The 11,132-nt window shown below is 45.8% G+C and overlaps 1 protein-coding gene across 1 annotated transcript; it reads left to right on the forward strand.

The window, feature by feature from the left end:
• Nucleotides 1-5,462: 5,462 nt before the first annotated feature.
• WFIKKN2 (WAP, follistatin/kazal, immunoglobulin, kunitz and netrin domain containing 2) lies at nt 5,463-10,786 on the forward strand. The gene is made up of 2 exons (XM_030962072.1): nt 5,463-5,991; nt 8,153-10,786. Exons 1-2 carry the CDS (start codon nt 5,791-5,793, stop codon nt 9,662-9,664), a joined length of 1,713 nt encoding a protein of 570 aa, XP_030817932.1. The 5' UTR covers nt 5,463-5,790; the 3' UTR covers nt 9,665-10,786.
• Nucleotides 10,787-11,132: the final 346 nt, after the last annotated feature.

Consider the following 11,132-nt stretch of genomic DNA (forward strand, 5'->3'; position numbering starts at 1 on the left):
CTGGTAGCACTGTGACTGTGATTTCTATTTCTTGGTATTCCAGGTTGCATTATAGACCTCAGATTTCCCTAACTCAAAGCTTAATTGATGGAGCAGGTCTCTCTCAGCATTGACAGTGACAGACAACAGAGCTGGAAGGAAGTTTAGGAAGTGATTTAGATCACCCTGCTCTAAGGCAGGATGAACCCATTCCCAACATTTCATCTTTGCAATCTTGACAATCCAAAGATACCAACATGACCTCTCCAAATTATCTATGGGATATCTTAGGCTTTGTTTCTGAAATAGAGACAGAAAGAGATGGGCTGGTGAAAGACTAGCTTCTGAGCTCAGCTTTTCCCCTTATCTCTCTGATGACAGATATCTCATTGATTATCTTCCTTTGTATCCTTGGTGCCTCTTGCTGTTCTGTTTCAGACAGAATAAACCAAACAATAAGGAGCCATCATCAAACTGGCAAGTGCTTCCTGCCCAGCTTACGTTAGCAGAGAAAGAGAAAGCAAATGATGATTAGTCTTATGTCTGCACTCAAAGATAAAACCTCTGAGCAGAAGCCATCTGCTGAGGCATAAAATAATAATTCTGGCATTAGCCCTGTCTGAGTGCAGTGCCATCAGCTCTTCCCAAAACACAATGCAACACAGGCCTAATGCTGAGTTCTAGCAGGTGGCCCATAACCCTGTAATAAACTCCCTGACATTATTGATTTCCCCCTGCCAAACTGAGCCCTTTTGTCTAACAACATTAACTCCTGCTTACTGAGCAGCTGCACATGAGGCAGTGTGTACATCAACAGCAGCTTCTTTCAGTGAGCAATCACCATACCAAATATGCCCACTGAGCTTTCCCTGCTCTCTGGGATCTACTCAGATATGTTATTTTAGAAGTCAAAACCAGCACTTGTTAGTTCTGGATGCTTACAGGGAGATTTCTATCTTAATTTGAGGAAAACTGAAGTATGCCTCTGCTGCTAATTATGCATATGAAGGGAGCTGAAATAGGACACAGACAGGCTGTTCCCATTGTACACCTTCAGCCCAAATCTGCCTGGCGTGTGTGCATGTGCTCCCAAAGCATGTGGCCAGCACAGCAGCCTTTGCCTGCACATTGATGTTCAGAGGTGCATCTCATGCTGCCAGAAATCCTCCTTGCTTGGCCAACCATTCAGCCAGCAGGAGATGTGTGGTCTTCTGAGGGCTGTGATAAGCATCCAAGATGGGATCCCTGGCCATCCACTTAGCAGGTCCTGCCTAGGTTCAGGATATCACTCAAAGGGGAAGGTTTGACTCTTTGCAGTCCAAAGCAAGATAAAGCTGAAGTCCCAAGGCATTATCTGTATTTCTCTGTGGAAGCAATGTTCCTGCTTGAGACAAGCAGTTGGCAGCTGCACACCAAAAGGGATCTGGCAGTGACGTTCCCTTTTAAATGTCTGGCTATCAGCTTTAAGTGCAATAAGCTTTACATACAGCTTGGAACATTGTTACTGTCTAAATGAAACAGTTTTTTTTTAGAGTACAGGCATCATATTTTCAGCTGTGCATGGACAAGGAGCCACCTACAGAAGGTGCATGCTGAAGAGCATCTCCTTGGAGCAGCCTGCATGACCAGGGTCCCTGGTTGGTAAGGCATATTTGGGTGTTCCATTTGGAGGAAGGGGCTCATTGATGCTGTGAACAGCGAGTGCAGGGAGTTGGGACCAGACCGTGCTGTCACCAGCTGTCCTGTGAGATGAGGAGGAAGGCAGCTTCAAGGACCAGACAGAGTCCTTTTTTTATGCTACTCTCAGAGGCAGAGCAGGTCCAGCATCCAACCTTTACCTCTGGCCTTAATCTGCAGCATGTGCTGGGGACATCCATGGCACCGCCAGTCCAGCCAGGAGCCTTGGGTAGGCAGCAAAGTGCCACCAGCAGTGATGAGTCACAGCCTGTCTGGAGAGGGGGTACCTCGTGTTTGTGTTGGCAAACCCAGCTGCCAATGGCAGTGGGCCCAGGGAGCACGAGAGGCTGGGGCTGGAAGAGCCCCTGTGCTGAGGAAGAGATCAATAGGAGCTGGAGTTTTAACATCGCAGGGGGACAGTTCCTGCCAAGAGCCTTCCACAATAAAACCAACAAATTAATCCACCCTCCACTGAGTAACTCCAGATGAGGACTGCTGGCCTAGTAAATCTGATCAACAGTTTGCTACTCTTTTAGTGTGGCTTAAGAAAAACTACCCAAATAAAATTATACTTTTCTGTGCACCAGAGAATCCTGTTTCCATCCTCAATTAAAAGGTGTCACAGCACACGCTTGGTCAACACTTGGCACAGAAGAGGAGGGCAGGAAAAAGGACAAAGAAACTATAATTTACAAAAAACCCAACAACAGTTAAGCCAGTTCTAGATTAATAACCCTAACCAGGACCTTGGGTATTTGTTGTGGTTCAGGGCAGGACAAACAGGCAAGCCCTCCTAGGAGGGCTTTTCAGGACTGAGGCTGGTCACACACCAATGTCTCCACTGCTGGGAGCAGACCCAGGATGTTGCTTTGTGCCATTAGGGCTCAGGTTTGTCCATCTAAGATCCAGAGAAGTTCATTGAAGTTCCCCATCCAGCAGACTCATTCATTCCAGCATCTTGATCAGAAAGATTTGGGATTTTGGGGCAGTTAATAGGGTTGCTTCTAAGGCTTGATCTCTTTTGGGAAGACCTTTATCACATCAGTATCTGACATGGCTGAGATAAGTCATAAAATCAGCTTTCATAATGGATTTGTTCATAGAAATGGAGAATGGGGATTACTTTATCGCTTATATTAAAGAAAAAATGCACAGTGCTTTATACACAAGGAGGAACAGAAAAACTGGGCTCGCGGACCATGACAGAGACCTCAGTTCACAACTGGCATTAACTGGTGGTATTTTGGAGTGTCCAGTCAGATTCACTGAGATCACTGTAGTTAAATTAACTTAAAACAGGCAAGTAAACAGCCCTCAATGAAACTCAGGAGACAGTGAGTGCATTAGTCAGAGCTTGGCTGTCCATGCTGGGACAATCAGGGTCCCTGCTGTCCCTGAGCCAACCTGGGGCAGCCTGTACAGTGGTTTCCCTCCTGGATGTGCTCTTCAGGCTGGGAAACAGCATCTCTGGGATGTCCTGGCAGGAACAGGGCAGCTGTCAAGGGTTGTTTGGGCCCCTCACTGCTTCCCTTGCCTTCTGGAGCTGTCTGCCTACATTCACAGGGAAATTTATGGCAATGTTTTCCTCTCTCCTGGCTGAACTCAAGTGGCCAAGGGATTGATCCAGGAACACAATTCCTCAGAGCTGAAAGCAGAAAACTGCAATGGGACTTACCTGTCGCTGGAGAATATCCCTGTGGGTGGAGAAGGACATAGCAAAGCAGAAGGCTGCTCTGCCTATCTGATGCAAATGAGTATCTGATTTTTCAGAGCCCCGCTGTGCTTCCCCACAGCTGAAATGTGCCACTGGGCAAGGGATCCCTGGTCAGGGACAGTTAAAAATAAGATAGTGCTGTTTTTTCCTGTTTGGAGCAGAGTTCTACCTATGGTGGCCCACATTAGTGTGTCTCTCACTCACCAAAGCTAGCAAGGACATGGCTGTCTGGCACTAGGAGAGGAGATGGAGACTGTAAAATCCACCTGTGGCCCAGCAGGTAAGGTGTAAAACAGCCATAAAAGATTAAAGCTCGCAGGGAAAAATCACATCCATGGCTAGTCTGTGGCAATGCAATGGATTGAGGAAAAACTCCCTGCATGTGCAGTGGCTGTTGAGGTCAACAAGGCAGCTCTTCCAGCACCCTGGATACCTGCACTCCTCGAGACCCACATACAGCTGGTTTCAAAGCTTATCTGTAGTCAGTTTTACAATATAAAGTGTCTTTGTTTAGTCAACAGAACCACTAATACATGTGATTTAGTTGTCAATAGAGCTGCAAGAATTTTAAGTGCCTCTTGGGCATGTGTCATTTTTGGTTGGCTTTTTTAGGCATCACAGGGTGCTGAGTTTGTAAACAAGTACTGAATAAAACATTTAGCGCACAGCCACACTTTGTACAAATGTCATGCAGGTTTCTAAAGTTTCAGAGTGAATAAATCAACTGCAAAATGCTGCCTGGCCATTGACTTCGCTCCTTATAAATAGCTAATTTGGACAACTTCCCTCTGCAAGTCCCATGAAATTCAAATACTGTGCATATGGTTAATGCAGGACCACAAATCAGAGCTACAACAGTCCCTTTTATAAGCCTGGGCTGGTATAGAAATGCCACAGCCCGGGGCAGGTTGGCTCCAGGTTGCCCTCCCTTTCTCCCGCAGGTGATACCGGGAAACACCAGCAGGTCACTGTGCTCTGCTGTCTGGCCCCAAGGGAAGAGCAGAAGCCCCATGGTGACCCAGTTCACTGCTGGTTGTGCTGGTTTGCAGCCATCATTGCTCAGGGGAGAATTAGGTCCAAACTCAGCCATGAAAAACACCCCTGGATTTATAAGCCCAGTGGAAAAAAGTAAAGGCCTGACTCTGACTGGCTTTGCAGCTCTCAGCACTGGACATGGAGTGGATGCGCAACCTTTCCTCCTATCCAGGCACAGTGCCGCTTGTCCAGCCCCGCAGAACCTCCACATGGGATGCAAACTTACTTGATTGTCCCAGGAGGCCCTTAGCAACATGCAGGCTCCACCCAAGCTAGCCCAAAACTCAGCCAAGAGGCCCTAATCCTGGAAGGTGCTGAGCAGCTCAGACTTCTGCCACTTATCTCAGGATTTTGGCACATGTTCAGCACGAGCAGGATCAGCCCCTTGCTGTAATAGTCAGGGAATGAGGAACTCAGCTTGACTGTTTCCCTCCCACCCCCCAATGCAAAAATGCTGTACATTCCTTTATGCAGGTTTCCATAGAGTTGAACTTCTATTTTTTGTTGTTGCTGTTAAAGGGGTCAGCAATGCACTGTACAATGGGATCTGGCTGTCAGAAAATGTGGAGGAATTCAGGGACACTTTTAACATCTTCCTGGTGGGACTGGAAGGCAGCATTAAACTTCGCATCATGGAAATCTCCCAACCAAAGAGAAGAAAAAGTTCGGAGGAGCCCCAGGAGAAGTTACGAAGACATTATGCTTTGTTGATCCTAAGTTTAAATAAGTTATTTTTTCCCTACTTCCTTTGTTAAAATATGATATTCTGGCTTTAATTGCTTCAATCCTATTATTTGTTTCTTTTAGCAAGTGATTGTGTAGCCCCTTGCCGTGGGGAAATCCCCTGACTTCAGTCCCTGTTACTTACACAAGTTCCCTTTCAGAAGTAAATGCCATTCTTAGCATAGGGAAGTACTTTAGGTCTAAAGGGGTTAAGAAGGCCTCCCTGCATTCAGAAACATGCAGGGGTCCCACCATGCCAGTTCCAGCCTTTTGAACTCTTTCCAGCTTTTTTTTCTTGCAACAAATCTGTCTGACTGCCACCAGGACATAGGAAGCGTGTGCCTGTCAAAGAAATCAAGTTTACTTTTTCTGAGTTGTTAACAGAGGCAGGGTATAAATAGAGCTAACTCTGCTAGCACAAGTAGCATTTCTCTTAAAGTAAGGGGGTGACTTTCTAGGACCTTTAATCCAATGAGGTCCAGACCAAACTGCACTATCAACAGAGACAGCAGAGGAGCTTGCTGAAGTTTTTACTGAAGTCAGGTGCATCTGGGTTCCTCAAAAACTTAAGGCTTACTGAAAAGAAAAAAAAAAAGGCAACCCCAAGCAAAAAAGAACTACTTCCAACTTGGACACTACCACTGCCCTGGAGAAATTCTGAGATGTTGTTGGTGCTGTTCACTCGGTGGATGTGGATCTTGCTAGGGAAAAGCAGTGTCCTCTTGCTTCTGGAGGTCTCTCTGAAAGGGAGAGCCCTACCTCCAATCCGGTACTCCCATGCTGGAATATGCCCCAATGACATGAACCCCAACCTGTGGGTCGACGCACAGAGCACTTGCAAGAGGGAGTGCGACGCTGACCTGGTGAGTGATGCACATTTTTGTGTCTCTGCGTTACAGGTGCTGCTGGGGCTGCTCGGGGTGTTTGGTGGGAGCCTTCTGTCCCAGCTGCAAGGGCACTGGCACTGGGCAGGACCCAGTGCAGACAGTGCATGTATTGAATTGACCTGTGACCTATATAACATAGAAAAGGTTTGATGAGTTATCAGTTAAGAGGGGAGGTGTGTGCCAGCTGTCACTTTTGCTGGTGTGGGTATAACATTCACTCTCTTTGATCCTTTTCCTTGTTTTCATGTCAAAAGAAATATCTGAATTTGATACTCCAGAACTCAGCATGCCCTGGGGCCAATTGTAGTATTTTAACAGTGTAATTATGCTCTTTGTTGTTGGTGGCCATCATCAATGTTTTATATTCCTGGGAGGAATCCTGTATAAAATAGTTTGATTTGACATTTAAGTCATCAGCCTTTGCTGCATTTGAAGTGCAAATCTTACTTGGGGTGCAGAACAGGGCATGGCTAAAATGACCAGGCAGATGTTCTGTGGGATGCTCCCAGCTTAAAATGTGTTTAGCTTACCACCCTAAAATTCATTTTTCAACCTGTCAGCACTGCCAGCTCAAGCTGGCATTTGAAAATACCTGCTAGTCTTAATTCTTACATCATGTCCCATGACAAAGCATCTGCAGCCCAAACCTGGCTGACACAACATTTACTGTGCTGAAAAAAAGTGTTTGGGTTTGTGCTCTGTAGCCAGGTTGTTTCTGCGATGTTAAAAAGTGGGGGGGGGAGAAACTGACAAAAATTCTGACTATAAGTAAACAAAGACATTTACTCAGATGGATCCCATGTGTTAGGAATGAAGGTGCTCTTTTTACTTTTGCCATTCCCAAATAAGCTGCCTCTGTTCCAACTACCAGGTGTAGCAATGAACAGTTGAAACACTTTCAAAACCCCAGCAGCAGCAGCAGCAGTAGCAGATGATGATGTTTTAATAATTTACTGGTCAAAACCTGAAAGCCAGAAGCCACTGGTTACAAATATTCATTTTGCTTAGTGGCAGCACAGAGTCCTGGGACTTTGGATAGAGTGTACTGCAGGCAACCAAGGACTCTGCCAAGCCGCACTCCTTAACCTCAGCTGAAAACCTCCGCAATCCTGGTTTCTAGCTTTGCTTTTGAAACCTAGTAATGTGCAGCTGGAAATGGGGAAAGAGTTTTGATATTAGATCATCTTTTTCCCAGTAAGGAAAGGATACTGGACTCAAGAGAAGCTCTTTAGCTTAGTAGCTTAAAAACCATTTTGTTCTCACTTATGGAGAAAGCTAATGGATTTTAGTGGGCTTTTAGAGGTTTAACACATGGTAGAAGTGTGCCCTGTTGGGCACATGGGAGCAGTTTTCCTGGTCCCTTGAAGTAATCTATAACTACCCAGCAACCCTGGTTACACATATAAAATACCTTTTCTGCACAGAAGATGAAAATTCTGCTAAAATTAACCACAATTTAAGAGCTGGCTGTAGCCAAGGCAGGATGTAATAAATCAGTAGAAGAGTGATGCTGCATTTGAAAATAAGACTAAAATAGGACAGAGAAGCCATAATGAGCTGTTTGGGGTTTGTTTTTTTAAATACCATAGAAAAACTATTTTTGGAGCAAATATTACCTTACTTTTGAGATATTCTATTATTTCCTCTATAATGTGCACAATTACAAATCCTTGGCAGTTTCACCTCCAAGAGCTGGCTGTTAGTCTCAGGGAATTCAAATAGTACTTTACATACTTCTGTGGAAAATAAGAAGGATTACTGCCTACAGCCATATGATAAGACTTTCCATCTGCTCGTGTTTCTCAGGGCTTGTCCTCAGGCATTTCAGAAAGCATGGAAGGGGGTGGTTGGTTCATAGTCAAGCAATCCATGTGACTCTGGGGTAAAGACTTATGAGGAGGTGTGTGCTTAAGAAACAGAAATACATTTTCCTTCTCAAGAGTCTTCTTCTTTAGCACTTCAGAACCCCCTGAGAAATGCTGAGGGGATGTTTCTACTCACTGACAGCTGGGGCAATGAGTTTCAGACCATGAATATCTGTGGCAGAGCTGAGTTTCTGAGCTCTCTGCTTGCTGAGTCTCCAAAAAGGCCTTTACTCTGTTCCCAGTAATGATCAGGTTATTTTCCTTCCCCACAGGAGTGCGAGACCTTTGAGAAGTGCTGCCCCAATGTCTGTGGAACCAAGAGCTGTGTGGCTGCTCGGTACATGGACATCAAGGGGAAAAAGGGGCCTGTGGGGATGCCCAAAGAGGCAACCTGTGACCGCTTCATGTGCATCCAGCAAGGCTCAGAGTGCGACATCTGGGATGGGCAGCCCGTCTGCAAGTGCAAGGACAGATGTGAGAAGGAGCCAAGCTTTACCTGTGCCTCTGATGGACTTACCTACTACAACAAGTGCTACATGGATGCAGAGGCCTGCATCAAAGGCATTACACTCAACGTGGTCACCTGTAGGTACCATCTCACCTGGCCAAACACTAGCCCTATCCCCCCAGAAACAACAGTTCGCCCTACCACTGCCTATTCTGAAACAACAGTCATTGATATCCTGCCACCTGCACTGGTGAACAACCCCGTCCATCAGTCCGTCTACGTGGGAGAGACCGTCAGCTTCCTCTGCGACGTTTCAGGGAGACCCAAACCAGAAATCACATGGGAGAAGCAGGTCGATGGGAAGGACAAAGTCATCATGAAGCCAAACCACGTCAGAGGGAATGTCGTGGTCACCAACATCGCCCAGCTGGTCATCTACAACACACAGCTGCAGGATGCAGGAATCTACACCTGCACTGCCCAGAACACTGGTGGCCTCCTCCGGGCAGATTTCCCTTTGTCAGTCATCAGAGGAGAGCCCACATCCAAGGAAACTTCCCAGAACAAAACACATTTTCCAACCGATGAGTGCCTGAAGCAGCCAGACAGCGAAGACTGTGGGGAAGAGCAGACCAGGTGGTACTATGATGCCAAGAAAAACAACTGCTTTACTTTCATCTATGGGAACTGCAACAGCAACCTCAACCACTTTGAGACTTACGAGAGTTGCATGCTAACGTGCATGAATGGCCCCATCAACATCTGCAACCTGCCTGCCCTTCAAGGCCACTGCAAGGCCTATGAGCCAAGGTGGGCCTACAACAGCTTGACAAAGCAGTGCCAGTCCTTTATCTACGGTGGGTGTGGAGGCAATGAGAATAACTTTGAGAGCCGGGAGGCCTGCGAGGAGATGTGCCCCTTTCCGAAGAACACTCACTGCAAGGCCTGCAAACCCCGCCAGAAGCTGGTGACCAGCTTTTGCAAAAGCGACTTTGTCATCCTGGGCCGCATCACGGAGCTGACTGAAGACCAAGACTCAGGACACGCCCTGGTGACGGTGGAGGAGATTCTCAAGGATGACAAAATGGGATTAAAATTCCTGGGGAAGGAACCACTAGAAATCACGCTTTTGAACATGGACTGGAGCTGCCCATGTCCCAACATGACCACAGTGGATGGCCAGCTCATCATCATGGGGGACGTCCACAATGGCATGGCCATCCTACAGCCAGACAGCTTTGTGGGCACCTCCAGCATCCGGCGTGTGCGCAAGCTCCGCGAAGTCATTCACAAGAAAACCTGTGAGCTTTTGAAAGAGTTCCTGGGATTGCATTAACCTCCCTCACATGTGTGAGCTGCCCTGATCCATTAGTAGGGCTAACAAGTGCTAGGCTAGTGCCAAACTAAACACACTGTTTGAAGATACCCTGTAGGAATTATGTGGAACCCCTATTTTAATCCATTAATGATGCTTAGCAACAACATAGTTTGGTCTTTGGCAGGCATGTAAACCAGCAGCAAAAGGCCATTAATCTTGCATTGAAATCAATTTCTCCATATAGGAGTGCCATTTAGGTGACTCACTTCAGTAATTACAAAATTTTTATCTAGCTTCCATCATAAATTACAGAATTCATAACATTTGTTTGGCTACACAGCTAAGAAATATATAATGTCAATTTAATCTGTCTCAGTTTCAGTCTGATTTGTCGTTGTAACACGCTTGGCTTCTTACAGCAGCACTAATATTTCAAGAGAAAAGTCTGTCAATTATTGTCTCTATTTACAATTGTGCACATTTAACCAACGTATGCATGAGTTTTCTTCTTTTAATTGCAATTTTCCTTTTTTTTTCCTTTTAAAAACCTCATTTTTAAATTACAACTACTACCTATCTTGCAATCCTTACTGAAGGACAAACTCCCTTGATCCTATGCCCAGGACAACAGGTCCCTGTAAAAGCTCAAGGCACAATCTCACCCTGAAATGACATTTCTGTCACCAGAACAAGGTCAGCAAACACCCTCATCCCTATTTAGGTTTCAATCAATATATTGTCTATCACAAAAAATCCAAGCCAAGTCAGCAGTGTGCTGCCAACTGTCTTGCTTTTGAAAAGCTTTTACACCTGAGCATACACAGTGATTTATTGCTTATTTTCAGTAACAATCCTGCTTTTATAGATGAGAGAGCAAAATAAGAGGAGTCAGAACAAAATTCAACCTAGGAAAATGTGATACACAGTCTGCCAACTGCATTAGACAGACACAAAGCTCCTGAATCTGAACTGCACAAACATAAGCAGACAAAGCAGACAATTTAAAGGCTTTTATCAACGTCACCCTTTTAGAGCCTTTTTAGAATCTTTCAAACCTCAGAATACTCTTTCCACCAGGCCATAGTATACAGGTGTATGAATGAATTCCCTAAGACAGCCAGCACAGGCTGTGGGTGGGAGCAGGTGAGTATGCATAGGATCAATAATTTTAACATTTGTGTGTCCAAAAAATGTAACATTTGCCTATACAAAATCCTTAAATAAAGAAAAGGCTGATCATGGAAACATCCTGCCTTGCTGAGGACTGTGATTGCAGAGAAGGGGGGCGAACAAGACATAGTGAGCCTTGTCCCTGCTCCTTGCTCTGTGTGCCCAGCCAAGTGACTGTAGCAGGGCTTAGAGCTTGCTGCCCTACACAAAGGGCCAGTTCACGGCTGTAGAAGTGTCAAGACATGTCTGTGTGAGAAGAAGGAAGGGAGGAAGAGAGGCAGGAATGTGCAGCCAGTGCTGCCCCATGGTGCCATCT

The sequence above is a fragment of the Camarhynchus parvulus genome, chromosome 18 (genome assembly GCF_901933205.1).
Source record: "Camarhynchus parvulus chromosome 18, STF_HiC, whole genome shotgun sequence".
Lineage (NCBI taxonomy): Eukaryota > Metazoa > Chordata > Aves > Passeriformes > Thraupidae > Camarhynchus > Camarhynchus parvulus.